The 18,176-nt window shown below is 49.9% G+C and overlaps 1 protein-coding gene across 2 annotated transcripts in view; it reads left to right on the top strand.

The window, feature by feature from the left end:
- ACVR1B (activin A receptor type 1B) overlaps positions 1-14,141 on the top strand; it is a 33,315-nt gene extending 19,174 nt beyond the window's left edge. The window contains exons 4-10 of one of the 2 annotated variants that reach the window (XM_081248606.1): positions 2,369-2,599; positions 3,963-4,082; positions 5,282-5,449; positions 6,450-6,606; positions 8,143-8,267; positions 11,312-11,442; positions 12,892-14,141. In XM_081248606.1, coding sequence (XP_081104732.1) covers positions 2,369-2,599; positions 3,963-4,082; positions 5,282-5,449; positions 6,450-6,606; positions 8,143-8,267; positions 11,312-11,442; positions 12,892-13,017 — 1,058 coding nt within the window. In that variant the 3' untranslated portion in view covers positions 13,018-14,141. The remainder of the gene's footprint in view (positions 1-2,368; positions 2,600-3,962; positions 4,083-5,281; positions 5,450-6,449; positions 6,607-8,142; positions 8,268-11,311; positions 11,443-12,891) is intronic. The other variant, XM_081248605.1, reaches the window with a different exon arrangement.
- Positions 14,142-18,176: the final 4,035 nt, after the last annotated feature.

Raw genomic sequence — 18,176 nt, 5'->3', positions numbered from 1 at the left:
AGTGTGCCGGGTTCCTGTGAGGTGGTGGCAGCTAATCATTGATCTGCGAGCAACCGCAAGGGGAGTTTAAGGACACCGAGTAAAGCCGAGAGCCCGGGTTGGGTGAATCATTGACTTGTGCCAGTTGCCCAAGGGTTTTTGGTGGCGGTTGAAATAAAGGCAGCTGGGGCCTCCAGCATGGCGTCAGCACCACTTCCAGAGCTGCCTGTTAGGGACCAAGCCTTTCTTAGGTGGACCTTGACTTGAGACTAGAATTTAGGATAAAGAGAGTTGGGTTGTCTCAGTCTCAGGATAGAGCTCAGCTAGCTAGTAGATATGGCTATGACTGTAAGAGTCTTTTTATGAAGATAATTATGTTAGTGATGGTGGTATTCTGTTCCTATAGAAAAATATCATCCACAAAGGTCACTGTTGCCATTCTGACTAAGACAGACAGGATCATATTTGTGAGCGTTTTGTGCTGTTGATGTATGTTTTCTCGCCACGTGACAAGACTCTTCTGTAGGGAAATTATGCCATTGGTCATGGCCAGACATCCCTTCTTGAGCACAGGAATACTTTGAGCTCTGACATCTCCTGAGTTTCTGTGGTTTTGCCTTTATTAAGCTCTGCAGTAGAGAGTGCCAGGATGATGGATATATTTAAAAGCTGCATATTTTTGGAAGAGAGAAAATATATGGCTTGTTCTTTGCTGAAAGAGGGTAGGGCAGTGGTTAGAACTGACTGACTCTGTGACTTGACTTGCTGCTGGAGGAGGGTTGCTCGGGTGTTTTGGAGTATTTTTTAAGATCAGGATTAGCTGAGGTTAGGGCAGGTCCAGGGTAGTTACCCAGTCATCTGGAGTAAAATGATTAATAACTGTTCCTCTCTGGATGGTTTAGTCCATTCTTAATTCAGAATATGCAAAGCTTCCAAGGTGCTGGGGTTTTAATTCTGTGGACTTAAAGTAATAAATCCTTGCTGTTTGTGTGACTTTCAGTTCACACTAACAAGTATGTGTTGAATACCCTCTGGGTGATACAGGGTGAACAAAATGAGAAAGAGGCCGAGCCAGGATTGGAGAGAAGAGATTGTGGACAAGGGTCTCACGGAGGAGGTCGTGTCTAAAGGGGTCATGAGTGGTAAGAGGGCAGGGAACATTCCAGGCCAAGGGAAGACCCTTGAGCAAAAGAAGGACAGAAAGGCACGAACGCTCACTGGGTGTTTAGGGAATGATCAAGAGGCCAGCACGCTGTCCCCAGGCCAGGATGGGAAAGCCTTGGGCTGCTGTGCTTTATGGCCCCTGTTAGGGAGGGCAGGGCAAGGCGGGAGAACTGGGAGGCACAGAGGCCCACTGGAAATCTTCCAAAGGAGTGCCGGGACAAGGGCCAGTGACGGGGGACCTGGAGAGGAGGGGGCTAAATTGAGAAGCATTTGGTGGCTCTGTACTGTGGGAGTTAAAAGCATAAACCTTAGAGTCAGTCTTAGATGCTTTGCCATGTACAGCTTGTAGGAATTCGAATGAGTTACTTAACCTTCCCTTTTGATGCTCAGTTTTCTCATTTGTAAAATGGGCATAATAACAACGCCTACCGTATAGGTGGTTGTGAGGAAATGAGATCATTTATGCAAGTGCCTCCTGCACGGTATTAAACATACAGTAAACAACTTAGGGGTTAATGACACGTTTATTTGTTTGGTTAGGGAGAGGGGGAGGGTTAAGAGTCACGATGGTGGGGGTGATTGGAGAGACAGGGAGACACTTACTGCCTGGGTCAAATGAGGCGATAAACGAGTCCTATAAAGGCAGTAAAGATGATCTTAGAATAAGCCTGGGTAGTCCCCCGTCTTGCATCTGGAGCTCCCAGTGAGCAGAACTTTGACCTCTCTGGAGAGACGTGGGAGCCTGGTGGGCCCTGAACACAAGTCGGCTTTCATGGGCCGCGCAGCACTGCCCTCCAGTGGCCAATGAGCGGAGCAGCCAGAGGTGGCTCCCAGCACTCAAACCTCCGCTTTCCTCTTCCACATAAAGCAGCTGTGGGTGGATTGGCCCCCTGGGAAGCTGGCTGAAGACTTAGTAAATCCGGTCAGACATTTATATTCAGATCTGTCGTCCGTACTCACTGGGAGGAGAAATTGCTGAGATGAGGAGGAGCTAATCGAACACATTCCCCTGTCCTCGCTCACTCACTCTCAGTGCTGCACAGCTTGGACCTCCGGAGGATCACCTGGACGGGATGCAGGGGCAGCCGGGCTCTCCGTGGTCAGTGGACCAGTGTAGAATGGAGGCACTGTGATAAGGGCTTTTCCAGTGTGGCAGTGAGAGTGGGCGTTGCAGAGTTCAGCAAATACACAAATGTCTGCTTTCTTTCCATTCTTTGGTCCATAGGGTTACCCCTTTTTGTCCAGCGCACAGTGGCCCGAACCATCGTTTTACAGGAGATTATTGGCAAGGGCCGGTTTGGAGAAGTGTGGCGCGGCCGCTGGAGGGGTGGTGATGTGGCTGTGAAAATATTCTCTTCTCGTGAAGAGCGGTCTTGGTTCCGGGAAGCTGAGATATACCAGACAGTCATGCTGCGCCATGAAAACATCCTTGGCTTTATTGCTGCTGACAATAAAGGTAAAGGGCTGGGTTTGGATACAGGGTGTCCCAAAGCCAACAGTAGTCCCAGATGGAGGAGTGACTGTGGAAACTGAACGGTTGTGGGACAGCACAGTTTTGTTTGCCTTTTATAGTTATTACCCATAGCAAGAGGACCTGAGTAAGGTGATGGTTTTCAAACTTCTCTTCTATGAAAAGCTTGTCAGAAATCCAGGTTATTAAGCAAGTAAATAAGCAGTTATTAAGCAGATAAGTAAACCCTCATCCTACCTGCTCACTGTCCCTTCTGTGATACTCCCAAACCCACCCCTAGGGTAGTCCCTGCAGGGGCTCCAGTCAATTTACCTTCATTCCGGTTGGAACGAAGAAGGGTGGCTTCAACCCCTGCCAGGAAAGGATGGCCCTGGAAAAGCATGCGATCCACACTGTGTGACAGACCAGCATCATACACACTATTGCAGTGGAGCGGGTGCAGCAGAGACACGGCCTGCCTGCCCCCAGGGTGCTCCCCTGTGGCCTTCAAGCTCAGCTTTTGGTCCGCTTGTACCTGAGGTTCCTTATTCCCTCCTCCCTCTCTCTGCTGATTCTGCTGTCGTTTTTGAGTCTCTCTCGTGTGCCCAGGCATGTGCTCATTTTTAAGGACCTCACTGACTAGCAAAGAGACAAACTAATGATTGATTATAGGAAGTAATCAAACAACAGCAGTTCTGGTGAGCACAAACTGGGGGTGAGATGGGGATCACGGATATCATACCCGAGCTTGATTGAGGCGAAGTTGGCAGGGAGTTGGTCAGAAGGAAAAACGAATGACAAGAGCACTCCAGACACATGTGCAAAGGGGAAGTGTCTTTGGGAACCTGCAGGTAACTTGGGATGTTCCAGCCAAAGACATGGGTGGAGAGGTGGCAGAGGCCAGATTAGGAAGGGCCTTTTTGAGAGGATTGTACTTTATTATAGAGAGTGGGTAGTAATCGAAATTGCATTCATCTATTCAGTAATATTCACTGGCTGCAGTCTGGTCCTGGAATCATCACACATGAGAACAAGACACAGTCCCTGACCTTACAGTGCCCAGGAAGAGGGGACAGCCGACACCTGGGCAGGTAGCGCGCTTGAAGTCAGAAAGACTGTGGGTGAAGGCATTTACATTTTAGAAGAGTGTCTCTGGCGGTCAGGACATAGTCTGCTCCGTGGTCCAGTAATTTTTACTATTTTTTTTTTTTTTTTTTTTTTGCGGTACGCGGGCGTCTCACCGCTGTGGCCTCTCCCGTTGCGGAGCACAGGCTCCGGACGCGCGGGCTCCAGTAATTTTTAGAAGCTGGTGCTGGCAAAGGCTATGGAAGATGCTAAGTGTTTGTTTTCCTTCCTAAAACAACAGCAGGCTGCTCATTCCACACATTGCCGGGGCGGTTTGTAGTGGCCTCAGCTGCCCCCAGGCTGAAGAGACTTGACCTCTCACGCGGGGGAGGAAGGGGAAGAGAGAATTCCTTACTCCCTCTGAGTAAGCTGTGCCTTTTTAAAACAGCATTACCTTTTGATGATTCATTTAAACCTGACATATATCTTAGAGGGTCAAAAGATGTCTTCCCTTCTAACTTATGGGCAGGGTCCTCAAGATGTCAGGGCTAGTTGAGTGTAAAGGGGTGTGTTTGGTGGATCCCTCATTCATAATCAGGGAAACAGAGGCTGGTGCTTTTCCAGGAGCCACTCCCTGTATTGATTCTGGCAGCTTGTGTGAGTAGGATCTGGCTGTTGAAACCCACACGAGGGCCAGGGGAGGAGGAAGATCAGACTCCTTTGTTGTTGCGTTTTTAACATAATATGGATAGTGTAGCGTCCTGGAGCTAGGGCCAGCTTGGAATTTGGGAGATCTCAGTCCAATTTCCAGTCTTCTTACTGACAACAGCACAAGCTAATTAGATTACCATAGCTTTTGGTTTTTCTTTTTCTCCCTCCCTTCTTCCCACTCCTCCTTCCCGCTGTACACTGCATACCCCTCTCCCCTAGTATGAAAGTGTGTGCTCGCCACCTCCCATTGCTCTTCTGAGGATAAGATGATAAGATTCCTCTCTGGAATACTTGTAAGTGTGCTCTTCATGCGTTGAAAAGCATTTTTGGCCTGGAACACAATAATGCGCAAAGGAGCTCTTTCCTCCTCTCACAGAGAGCTCATAGCCTGGTAAGAGCAGTGGACTTCAAGGACCCACTACAAATGAGCCTGGTGCTCGGGTTGGGCTGTGCTCAAAGGGTCTTGGAGCACAAAGGAGGGCCTGCGAAGCCTTCCTCCTTGGTGGGCGTGGGTGCAGCCAGTCATGGTTTTGGTGAGCGGGTCTTGTCAGGATCAGAAGCAGTGTTGCAAAAGAAACAGATGATCCTGTTACTTTGCCTAAGCATGTGCTTCCTCTTCGGGGTGCCTCACATTTCAAATTTGGGTGTAATCAGGGTGCGCGGTTCAGAATCCTGCCTACGAGAAGTAAGGGAGCAGGTCTAAGAACGAAAGGCTGTTCTGTCCTTCCTGAAGCCTAAAGCTGTGGACGGTGGTGGATGAGACGGGCACAGAGGGGCCTCAGGAGGTGTAGGGGCGGGGATCGGGGAGTACAGGGGTCTGACTGGGGTTTGCACACATACTCTTCCTTTCCTACCTTGACCTTTTTGCTGGTAGTTGTGCCTTTTCTGGACCTGCTCTGTGGTTCTCTGCAGATAACGGCACCTGGACACAGCTGTGGCTTGTCTCCGACTATCATGAGCACGGCTCGCTGTTTGACTATCTAAACCGGTACACGGTGACCATCGAGGGGATGATTAAGCTGGCCTTGTCTGCTGCGAGCGGCCTGGCACACCTGCACATGGAGATTGTGGGCACCCAAGGTGAGTGGACCTGTCCCATCCCCACCGAGCTCCCAGAACTCCTTCTCACTGAGGATGCGGGATCTGGGCCTCCGGGACTGGGGTCTGGTCTGAGCGAGAGGAGCTTGGGCCTCACTCCAGCGAGAATGAGAGGGGCCTCTGCCTTCAGAGCTCCTCGGGGGAACTCCTGACAGAGATGTTGGTTGTTTGTCCTCGATGGACTGGCGTGGCTGTTGGCTGGGAGGCCGGCGTTAACCGAGTGGTCATCTCAGACGCCCACGGTTCGCTGGTAGAGGAAGGGACTGAGAAAATCGAATGAACTACTGTGCCGAGCATCAGTTAAGTGAGTTCACGTGCTCATCGCTGGGTCAGCTTGATGGGTTAGACACTGGGCTCTGCTAAACTAGGAGGGCCCTCCTGCAGGAAGATGACCTCGGGCACCCCTGCTTGTTGACGGACATCAGCTCTTTGGGAGCTCCTGGGGCTTGGCAGGTGGCACATTGCTCCCTGGTGCCTGGTCCACCGGGCAGCGGCTCTTGCTGCCCGTGACAGAAAACCAGCCACGAAAGTTTGACCCTGTTGCTAGGCTCTCCAGGGAAAGTAGCAGTCCTTACCGCCCCCGTTTGGTTCTGAGAACCTAGCTAGCATAGCAGCTTCTCTCTGAAGTCCTCAGCAGTTCTGTACGGGAGCTTATTAGTTCAGGGAAGGCGAGCAGGAGTAGTGTTAATATAGTAACATTAGCGCATACGCATGCCCTTCGAAGCTCTTGACTTACCTAAGTTAATACAATACATTTAATCCTTACAACATTCCCATGAAGTAAGTACTGGTGTTTAGTCTCATTTTATGGATGAGAAGACCAATGCATAGACAGGTTAAGTTGCATTTCCAGGGTTACTGGGTTAGTGGGGAGCAAAACGAGGACTCGAACCCCTACGTCTGGCTGCAGAGACTATGCTTTTAACACTTGTACTGTCTTTCTTTAAAGATCCCTGGTTGTGTTTTTTTTTTTCTCTGCTAGGGAAGCCTGGAATTGCTCATCGAGACTTAAAGTCAAAGAACATCTTGGTGAAGAAAAATGGCATGTGTGCCATCGCAGACCTGGGCCTGGCTGTCCGTCACGATGCAGTCACGGACACCATTGACATTGCCCCCAACCAGAGGGTGGGAACCAAACGGTAGGAAGGCCCTGGGCCTTTGCGCTTGCCTGACACTTGTACTGAGTAGCCCTTGCCCATCTGCACGAGAGAAGGCAGTGTGGTCCTTACTCTGACAGCTGGCAGTTGAACACGTGCTCCCCACACTGGAAAGCCACACAGGTTGCATCGCGCAGATACAAGTGCCAGCGGCACAGCTCCAGAGGACCCTATACCCATAGGTGCTGGTGCATTGGTCAGGGGAGGCCATGGAGAAAGAGAACCTGGAGCAAGATTTAGAAGGGAGACAGGCACCAGGCTTGGCTTGGGGAGGGGGAAAATGTTGCAGTCTGAAGGGGTGGCCTGTGCAGGACCCTAGAGGAGGCAGGGAGCATGTTTTGCTTAGGGTGTAGAGAGCAGGTTTGCCAAGCTAGAGCAGAGGTAGTTCAGGGTGGAGATGAGGGACCCCCGTAAGGATTATGGGCCTCCTTCCCGCGTCACAGAGAAGTGAAGTAAGAAATAAGGAACATGGCATAACCTGGTCTAATGGTTAAGACTCCGAGCACTCACTACCGAGGGCCTGGGTTCAGTCCCTGGATGGGGAACTAAGATCCCACAGGCCGCATGGCATGGCCAAAAAAAAAGGAAATAAGGAACAGATTGACTGTGACTCCAGATCGACTTCACGAGCTAGAAATGCAACTTTTCATAGGAGGGTTGTTTCTCTGCTGAGTATCAGAGAATTTCACTAATTGTGCTGCTGCTTTTTTCCCCCTTCCTTTTGACCTGAATGATTGCAGCCACCCAGGCCCCAAAGTGTGAGGCCTGAGGTGAGCTGATTTGCCTTCTGTGGGGAGTGGGGAGTGGCTCAAGCAGTACTCATGAACTAACTGAGTGGGACTCTGATGACTACCTAGAATTAATTCTCACTTACCTGCATGGGTGAGATAAAAAAAGAAGTTCAGACTGAAATTTAAGCTCAACCCATTATTGGCTGCATTGAATAAAGTCCAAGCCCCCAGTAGCAACCAGATATATATGTACTGTTCCTGCTCTGTGGCCTACAGTACACATATCTCTGCCAAGAAATCAAAACATGCTTAAAATAAATCTTGGCAGTTAAAAAATAGAGGTAGAAATAAGAGTGGGCTAGTATTACCAAACCTTGCTAAGGTGTTTAGATTTGAATCCAAAGCATGGGAGTTTGCAATAATAAGAATCCATCGGGGGCTTCCCTGGTGGCGCAGTGGTTGAGAGTCCGCCTGCCGATGCAGGGGACACGGGTTTGTGCCCCGGTCCGGGAGGATCCCACATGCCGCGGAGCGGCTGGGCCCGTGGGCCATGGCCGCTGAGCCTGCGCGTCCGGAGCCTGTGCTCCACAACGGGAGAGGGCACAACAGTGAGTGGCCCGCGTACGGCAAAAAAAAAAAAAAAAAAAGAATCCATCACTTCCTCCTCCCCAAGGGGCTGTCTTGGGGTGATGCTGTCCCACATTCAGGGGGCCCTTGAATCAGTACTTTGAGTCGAGAAAGAAGTCATCATTTTCTATGTGTGATCACATTTCCTTTACTCTTGCAGATACATGGCCCCCGAAGTACTTGATGAAACCATCAACATGAAGCACTTCGACTCCTTTAAGTGTGCTGATATCTATGCCCTTGGGCTCGTGTACTGGGAGATTGCTCGAAGATGCAACTCTGGAGGTACCTTTCTTCCTGCCTTCTCTGGCTCCTACCTCACAGTCCAGAGCCCTGAGGGGCTAGTGTTGTCCTGCCTTCTTTCTCCTAACAGCCTGTCAGATGCTTAGCGCCAGAACCCGTCATGCTTAGGGTTCTCATCCAAGAGGAGGGAGGGGACCGGGGAGCAGCAGGGCTAAGAGTGTGTTTACTCTTTGGACCAGCTTGTTGAATAGTGTTTTATGTTGTGGCGACCGTTGCGGGGACTCATTTGGGCTTTTTTTTGGTTTTTTTGGTAACACGTTGTCCTTATTGGTCTTTCAAGGTTGGGAAAGCCCTGGGTAGGAATAGCACAGGACTAATACAGAGCTCTCTTTTATACAAGAGGCAGGGTATTCTAACACACTGGCTCTCAAGCCACGTTCCTGGGGAATGTGGGGTTTCATTGATAAAATAATAGTGGTGATTTCTCAATTTGTGGGAGAAAGCTTACTAATGCATAGAATTTTCTCACAATGAGTTTTTTCTTACGCAATTTTCTCTTAAGTGTTTGGCATTTGCAAGTGTTCAACCACGTCAGAACTCAATGAAAGGTAGTATCAGATTTAGCAGAAAACATTTTTTATCATCAGCTTAGTATATCAGAATTTTATGGTGACTTCCAAGTATTCTGCCACATGATCAAGTTCAAGAACCACTAGAACCCTGCCCTCAGCCATTTATCTTTGATGTAAGAGATTCCAGGTCAGTGGAAGTGAATTAAATTAAATTAAAAAGAACTGATGAGTGTTCCAGCAGAGCCCTTTTCTGTATTTTACTGCCTTTTCCCGTGTGTGATACATTTGGTAAGATCCAAATTATGGAGGAGGCACCCAGATATTGTACATCTTAAATTTTGATCATGATACACAGATAAAACAGATCAAGATAAATCTGGTCACACAGGTCTGTGTGGGTACTATTACTGTCACCGTTTTGCAGTTGAAGAAGATGAGTCACAGGTTCGGTGATTTGTCCAAGGTCACACCACTAATAAACTAGGACTCAGACTCTGGCAGACAGAGGCCAGAGTTTAAGCTAATTGCTCCTTAAATAATTAACCAAGTCAGACTATTTAAAAATCTGTCCCGGGACTTCCCTGGTAGTGCAGTGGATAAGACTCCGTGCTCCCAATGCAGAGGGGCTCAGGTTCGATCCCTGGTCAGGGAACTAGATCCCACGTGCATGCCGCAACTAAGAGTTCGCATGCCACAACTAAGGAGCCTGCCTGCCGCAACTAAGGAGCCCACGTGCCACAACTAAGGAGCCCACGTGCCACAGCTAAGGAGCCAGCAAGCTGCAACTAAAGAGCCCGCTGGCCACAACTAAGACCCAGCACAACCAAATAAATAAATAAATATTTTTTAGAAATAATAAGATAAATGCTAATCTCAAAAAATAAATAAATTAAAATAAAAATCTGTCCCATCAGCTCAGAACAGCAGATTTTTTTTCTGGAAAAAGGCATAAGAAAGTTACATTGGATTTTTTTTTAATTAACTTTTTATTATGGAAAATATTTCAGTTTGTAGCTGTAGATGATAAGGACTTCAAAAATATAGTACTATTATCACACTTTAAAAAACAGACAGTAATTCTTAATATCATATAACATTAGCCAGTGTTGAGATTTCCCCAATTGTCTGTGAATTTTTTTAAAAAAACAGCTTGTTAAATCAGGGTTTAAATAATGTCCATCCACTGCAATTGATTGATATAACTCCCAAGTCTCATAATCTACAGGTTACCCCTCAATTTTTTTCTTCTGCAGTTTTTTGGTTTTTTTTTTTTTAAGATTTATTTATTATTTATTTATTTATTTTTATTTTATTTTTGGCTGCGTCGGGTCTTAGTTGCGGCATGCGGGATCTTGGTTGAGGCACACGGGATCTTTTTGTTGCGACGCGCAGGCTTCTCTCTAGTTGCGGCGTGCAGGTTTTCTCTTTCTAGTTGTGGCGTGCGGGTTTTTTCTCTCTCTAGTTGTGGCACGTGGACTCCAGGGTGCGTGGGCTCTGTAGTTTGTGGCACGCAGGCTCTCTAGTTGAGGCGTGAGAGCTCAGTAGTTGTGGTGCATGAGCTTAGTTGCCCCATGGCATGTGCGATCTTAGTTCCCTGACCAGGAATCAAACCCTCATCCCCTGCATTGTAAGGTGGATTCTTTACCGCTAGAACACCAGGTAAGTCCCCTCTCCTGCAGTTTTCAAAATTGGAGGATCCAGGTCCTTTGTCCTGTAGGGTTTTCCTGTCTAGATTTTCCAGATAGCCTCTTATGGAGTTCACACGTTCTACTGTTTCTGTGAATTTCCTATGAGAGTTCCATCTAAAGACTAGAATCATTTTTTCCCCCAAAATCCTTCTGTTAAAAGACACATATAATGGTGGTTATCTCTCTTTTTGTGATGTTAACAGCTATTGTTGATCATTGTCCAAATCCAAATTTATTAGAGGTTGAAAAATGCCAGTATTCCAATCCTGTCAAACTTCATGTATTAGCTAGATTTTTTCTTTAAAGAGAAACTTCCCCTATTGTCTATTTGGTTACCAAGATGTTTAATTTGAAGAGGAAAGGCAGGAAAAATACTTGATTCTTTCCATTTATTTGCCATTTTTCAAAATAATGAGTTTATTCCCTAGCATCCTACAAAGGCGACTGAGGTTTTGGTTTATTTGTTTGTTTTTAGTGTCATCACGAACTGGTGATTTAAAATATTTGTTTCCATTGAAGTCATAGGTCTTACTGTTGCTTAAATGTTCTCATCTTTGGCCAGTTGGGAGCTTTTCAGGTCGGTACCTTTTGACATGGCCTCAGTAGTCTTTGATAGTTTCCTTGCTTTTTGTTACGAAAAAGATATTCCTGGCTAATCCTGTGTGTCTCTTGTCCCATAACTAGCACTGACCAGGCTCTCCCAGGAGCCCTAGTTCCTGTTAGTGGGAAGTGGTATTTACAGATCACAACATGGGTGTTGTCATTGGCTTTTGAGTAATCTCTTCCTTCTTTTGATAACTCCGGTGGACGTTTTCTTTTCTCCCAGGAGTCCATGAGGAATATCAGCTGCCATATTATGACCTAGTGCCCTCTGACCCTTCCATTGAGGAGATGCGGAAGGTCGTATGCGACCAGAAGCTCCGCCCCAACATCCCCAACTGGTGGCAGAGTTATGAGGTGGGAAGCTCCCCTCTCTCCCGTGGCCTTTCTGTCTGCCCGATTTCTCTCCCTTAGAAAAGGGTTTGCCGAAAATGGGGCCAACCCCAGGGCTACCCCCTGAGCGTGTCGGTTATTATAAACTATTATGTGCTGTTGTATTATATACTGAGCCCTTGTCCTGGGCACTGTAGGGTCCCCTTTGGAATTGACAGCCTAGAAGAAGAAAAAGGCTTGGTCCCAGGACACAGATAAGAGACAAAACAAAGACTGAGTGGGAGCTGTTAGACCTGTCCAACTAGAAAAATGGCTCTGGAGCCACAGGGGTGAGCTGAGCTTCGTGGAAGAGTTAAGAAGAGGTGTCCACGAAGGGTGTAGAAGAATGAGGGGGTGGGACTCAGTGAGAAGACATGTCTGTGAGGGAAGTGGCCTTTCTAAAAACTCAGAAGCGAGGAGGGTGTAGAGAATTTGGATTGGGGAGTGATGGCGGATGAAGCGGGGAGGGGGTGACATTCGATGGAAATAATAGAAATGAGGACAAATTTATGATCTAGATTCCTAATAAACATGGAGTTGTGGGGTCTTAGAGTCTTTGGCAGTACAGGGTTTGCTTAGCTAGTGCTCTTGGGCCTCCTTTTCACTCCTGGCTCTGCTTTAAGGAGTGTAACCACTGGAGGGCAGGCCTGCGTTGAAGAACAGAATTACTGAGCTCACATTTTGGTGACGCCTCCTCTTTGCCTGACAGAGCAGCCTTTTCCAAAATGTTCCTTGGAACCCTCAGGGTCTGTTCACTTCAGGGGGTGAAGGAAGCAGAAAGAGCTGGTCTTCAGCTGCCCGCACCCCACTCCCTCTTCAGTCGGGGCTGTTTGTGTGTTGGGACTCCGCTGGGGAAAACGGGTCCCACTGCTAAAAGGAATCTGGAAAACACTGGCCTGGGGCAGCAGTGTGGGGACTCCGTAGCCCTCCACAGGTGACCTTCCAGGTCCGCCCCTTGGCTGCCCCTGGCCTGTGCCGTCCGGGCCCTGGCCGTGAGCCTCCGCCTCGGACGAGGCTGCCTCTCAGGGGCTGCTGCCTCCTCCTCCGCCACCCTGTCCCTGCACATGAGCGTGGGGTCACAGCCGCGTGCGTGCTCATGCTGGCGGATGTCCCTGCTGTGCCCGGCTTGTGCGCTACTTTACAAAAAACAGGCAGTAAACAGTCAAACACGGATACTCAAACCTTCCAGAAATGATTTTCAGATCACAGGCAGTTGCAGGTATTTCTCTCAGGACCACCCAGACGCTGGGGAGTAGCTCACCAACCATGCTTGCCGAGAAGGTCCCCCTCCCCAGGCTGTCCCTTAAGGAAGGGAGAGCCCGGGGCAAGGGGTGGGGGGCGGGCGGAGCACGGGTAGGGGAGACGGCCGCCTGGGGACCAGGAAGGCTTCAGTGGGGCGGGGGCAGGCTCCAGTGACGCCGGGTCTCTGTGCAGGCACTGCGGGTGATGGGGAAGATGATGCGGGAGTGCTGGTACGCCAACGGCGCAGCCCGCCTGACCGCGCTGCGCATTAAGAAGACCCTCTCCCAGCTCAGCGTGCAGGAGGACGTGAAGATCTAGCTGCCCCTCCCCACACGCTGCCGGGCAGCGGGACCTACAGCCGAGCTGCCGTGTTGAGCGTCCGATGGAGGCCTACCTCTCGTTTCTGCCCAGCCCTCTGTGGCCAGGAGCCTGGCCCACAAGAGGGACAGAGCCCGGGAGACTCGTTCACTCCCACGTTGGGTTTGAGACACAGACACCTTTTATATTTACCTCCTAGTGGCACGGAGCCTCTGAGAGCAAATGGTGTGGAGAACTCAGTGCCACAGCCTGGACCAGCTGTAGTGGGAAGTTCTGTAAAGCCCGGCGCACCTGACGAGAAGCCTGGCGTGGTGACGGGCAGCCTGGGAGGGCCCGGGAGGAGCGAGCATGGCCCCTGCTGAGCGGCACCGAGGGCTTTCCTCTGGGACCAACCCCAGCGCGGCGAGGCAGCCCGGGGAACCAGAAGGGTGGCCCCTCTCGGCAGCGCCGGGCCTCGTGCTCCCCTCCGCCCCGTCGGGACACCTGGAGGGACTGCCAGTGCCCGTCTGTCCAGCCGTGTATGCATGTGCCGAGGTGCGTCCCCTGTTGTGCCTGGTCTGTGCCACGCCCTTACACGTGTGTGTGTGCGCGCGTGTGCGTGTGTGTGTGTGTCTGTAGGTGCGCACTTAACCTGCTTGAGCTTTCTGTGCATGTGCAGGTCAGGGGTGTGGTCATCGTGCCGGCTCTGCGTGCCGGGGCCTCTGTTCAGTAGTGAGCAGCGTCTGGTTTCCCTGGTGCCCCTCCCGGAGGTCTCCCTCCCCTCCCTTCCAGAAGCCCCACTCCACAGTGGGTCTCCTTCCCCTGTGTCGCCTGGCCCTCCTTCTCCATTTCAGACTGTGGAACCAAAGCTGGCCCGGTTGCCTGTGGCAGGCAAGGCTTTTGGGTCCAAATGTAAGGGAGGCAGGGTGGGATGGGCAGGGAGAGAATCTTGGTGGAAGTCTGGGGTGTTGTGGTCAGCGGCCACCGTGGGAAATGAGCCAGCCTAAGGGCATCGTCCTCGGCAGCGTCAAGGAAGGGCCGAGGAATTTGAAGCCCAGATCTTGGGACTCAGATCGGAATGTCACATCTGTCTTTCATATCCCAGATTCTGGAAACAGCAGTGTATATTTTTGGTGGTAGTGGATTTAGGGTGGGGAAGGGAAGGGGGGGCAAGGAGTGGGGAGGGAGTCTGGGGCGGGAGGGAGGCATCTGCATGGGTCTTTTACTGGATTATCTGATCACGGTGGAGGGAAGATGTGAGACTTGCATCCACTTCAGGGGCTTTACTAAAGGGAACAGCCCGAGCTGAACCTGTTGTTTAACCTGAGTGTAGTATTTAACGACGTCTGGAAGCACGGTTGTGGGTGGTGATTCCGTCAGCATATCTTAGGTATATATTAACTTTGAAGCCATAACTTAACTGGAGTGGTTTGGTTTTCTTTTCTTTCTTTCTTTTTTTTTTTAATTTAATTGGGAGGGTCTGGATTTTAACTTTTTTTAAATATTGTTAAGTTTTTATAAAAGGAAAACCATCTCTATGTGATGATTACCTCTCAATCTATATGTTTTTAAGGAAATCCCTATAAAAACAACCACAAAAAAAAAACGCTTCAATCAAACGCACACAGCTCAATCACACTGGAAATGTCTGTCCTTGTACCTGAGCCTGCTCCCCCCACCCAGCGGCAAGAGTTCCTCTGCCCTGGGAGTTGGTCTCGCCTGTGTTCTGCCTCCCCTCCCAGTTCCACAGTGGGTTTTGCACTGGGGCCCCAGCCTTCTGTGCGTTGTCCAGCAGGATGCAGCTTCTCCTGCAGGCATTCACGCTACAGACATCGCTGAGTGCCTGCTGGATGCCAGGCAGTGCGCTGGGCGCTGGGAAATACAGCTGTGAACAAGACAGGCTTGGGTCCTACTCTTGGAGCACCGACCACGGGACCCAGTCAACTTGGTGGGTGACTGTTTTGAGACCAGAAGTTTTCGTAGTTGCTTCTGAGCCTTTTGAGCCTGGAGTGATTGCTCTTATATAAGACCACTAAGGAGTGAGGATGCCCACCTGTCCCCCACCAAAGAGCCGGTGGTGGGCAGTGAGACCCCCCAGTCGCTGCGTTCATCCGGAGCCCCCTTCCTGCTCCCAGGGGAGGCACAGACTGTGTGCAGCCTCAGAGCATCCCTGCCTCCAGCCTAGCGATTCTCTGCCAAAGCTTGTGGAGGAGGGGAGAGCCCTCCCCCGACTTCCATTGGTCTCCCCAGTGCCCTGGCCTTCCTATTTATTTTCCTGCTGTATCGCTTCTTTCCTTGCGTTAAAGGAGATCTTCCCCTAACCCTCTGAGCCAATTTACTGGCTACTGACTAATTTCCCTCGAATACCAATTGTGTCATTAGGGGGACCTTTTCTCCCCACCCCTGCTGCCGCCCCACCTGTCAGCCCTGCGGCAGAACTTGGCGGTCTAGAGGAGATGACGGAACTCAGACTCCTCTTCCCCCGCCGCAGCCGGCCTCTGGGATCTGCCAACACCTCTGGACCCAGGGACTCCCAAGCCACTAGCCCGCCCCCCGGTGGCCCTGCTGTCCTCACCACACACTCCTCCTCCTCCACCTCTGGGGAAGACTGAGCAGTTTGCGGGGGAAGCTCCCAACCCCACCGCCACCACTCTTAACCCAAGAGTTAGGAGTGAGAGAGTTGGGAAGGAACTAAAGCCGTGGTTTTGGCCCCCTGAGGCTAACCCTGATCCATAGGGCTACCCGCACCTCTGGATTCTGGATTCACAGACCAAGTCCAAGCCCGTTCTTAGGTCGCCGTCAAGGCCCCCGAACGGCATTCTCGGTACTTCTGTTTGTTTTTGTACATTTTATTAGAATGGACTGTAAAATAGCCACTTAGACACTTTACCTCTTCAGTATGCAAATGTAAATAAGTTGTAATATAGGAAATCTTTTGTTTTAATATAAGAATGAGCCTGTCCAATTTCTGCTGTACATTATTAAAGTTTTATTCACAGAGCTTTTCTGGTGCCCTCTGTTTTACATCTGTGGACTGGCTGCCCAGCCTTTGTCAGAGGAGTTGGGCAGGTGCTTCAGGTAGCATCCCTCCCGCCACTTGCTGGGGTACGATGTTAACACCAGCTGCAGCAGGTCGTGTCAGAAGAGGACCCTGTCGGAACATCCGGGGTCCTCCTGAGGCTGTTCCTCTGTGTTTCATAGAGGGAGGGCCTGGCGTGTGAGAGGCAGCGGAGGACGAACTCAACACCTTTCCTTGGGCTTTGCCTGTATTTGTCTTTGAGCATTTTTCTCTTTATATAAAAGAGGGTCTTGATCCTGGTAAGTCACAAACCACCCGGTCTCGAAGGCAGCCTGGGCCCTCCTCAGTTTGAGCTTTCCCCCTCCTGACCTGGAGTGTAAATGTGAATTTGGGGCTGGCTAAGCGACTTTGAGATGGGAGTCTTCAGTGGTGACTCCGGGGTTTTCAGTGTGTGGGTGGCTGTGAGGAACAGCCCTGACCCAACATCTCTAGGCTGAGGAACCAAGAGAGCAAGTCCTAGAATCATAGACTCTCAAGTTGAGATGGGACTCCAGAGGTCCAGCACCTATCAGGCACTTGACCTCCCCCACAGCATCCCTGCCGAGTGGCGTGGGCCTCGTGCTGTAACCCTCAGGACCACAACCTCCACCTGCCGGCCATCTGCTCAGTGAACAGCCCTTCCTTACACAGAACTGGGAAACCTCCCTGCGACTTCTCTCCAAGACGGTTTAGAGCACCTATTCTCTCTTCCATATAAGGTCCCTTAAAATATTTGAAGGCAGCTGTTACGTTACTATGAATCTGGCAAAGCTTAGGGTTTCTTCAGTTAATATTAGCAGATACTTATTAAAAAGTTACTGTGTGGGACTTCCCTGGGGGTCCGGTGGTTAAGACTCCGCGCTTTCACTGCAGGGGGCATGGGTTTGATCCCTGGTTGGGGAACTAAGATTCTGCATGCTGTGCAGCGGCAAAAAAAAAAAAAAATTCTGTGCTACGCAGTGTGCCAAAATTGGCTTTACGTACATGAACTGCTTTCATCCTCAAAACAATGTATGAGATTGGATTAGGAAACCGAGGGTTAGAGAAAACAAATAAATTGCCCACATAGCTCACAAGGGTGGAGAAGACCGTGGGTCCAGGGTGTCTGGCCAGAGACTGCAGCCCCTCAGCCTCTGCACATCCTGCCTCCATGGCGCCATGCCCTTCCCCTACGCCGGCTGCTCTCCGAGAACCTGGCTCAAGCCTGGGGCCACGGAGAGCACATGACATTCCATCCAGGCATTCACTGGCAGCACAGACTAGAACGAGAATCCCAGACTCTGCTTGACACCTTCAGGTCACATCCCAGGACTGCATCTTATGTTTGGGTTGAGTAAAATCCAGCCCCCTTCCTCTTTCCTGTATATGAGAAGTTGGTATTTTGAACTCAAGTGCAGGACCTTATATGCCTTATATGTTTACCCTGTTAAATTTTACCACAGAACCTGTCCATTGCTGCAGCCTGTCAATATTTTAGAATTCTGCTTGTTGCCCAGAGTTTTCCATTGTCCTCCCATCTGAGACTGTTGGGCCGGAGAAAATCAAGTAACTTACCTCTAGAAGTTGGCTCTAAGTTTGGCATATATCCTAGTAACCCAGAGTGGCTGCTAATTAAATTGTCCTTGCGCCCTGGCCATAATTCTTTTTGGACAAAGATAACAGCAGAACCCCAAGTACCTTGTTGAAGTGGCAAGGTATTCTTGTGGCTGCTGCATCTCTTTGATCTGTCTGTCAGAAGGAGAGGTGAAGTGGCTTGTAGTGGATCTCAACCTAGTTCAAAAGCCAATCAACGATCAGTCTTCTTGCCAAGCATAGACCTAAAATTCACTAGGCTATGGATTGCTGGTTCAACCTTACCGTTTTGAAAATCAGAAAGGCAGCAATTCTGGGACCCCTTCATGTGCCCTTGAAGGTTACTAACGTTTCACCTTTGTAAGGCCCATGACCCAGGAGACCTGCATTCATTTAATGGTGTATCACTAGGGGTTTTGTTTCACACATTTTAAATTTCTGTCCCCACCCCCTACCCCAGGCCATGTCTTCTGACCTGTAGTCTGGAGAACATGCTTGCTAAATACAACCAAAACAAAATGAGGGGTAGAGTAGTAAAGTTCAAGAGACA

The sequence above is a fragment of the Mesoplodon bidens genome, assembly GCF_964165515.1.
Source record: "Mesoplodon bidens genome assembly, chromosome: 11".
NCBI lineage: Eukaryota > Metazoa > Chordata > Mammalia > Artiodactyla > Ziphiidae > Mesoplodon > Mesoplodon bidens.
Note: the sequence above shows the minus strand (reverse complement) of the source record. Positions and strands in the feature narration are given on the sequence as shown.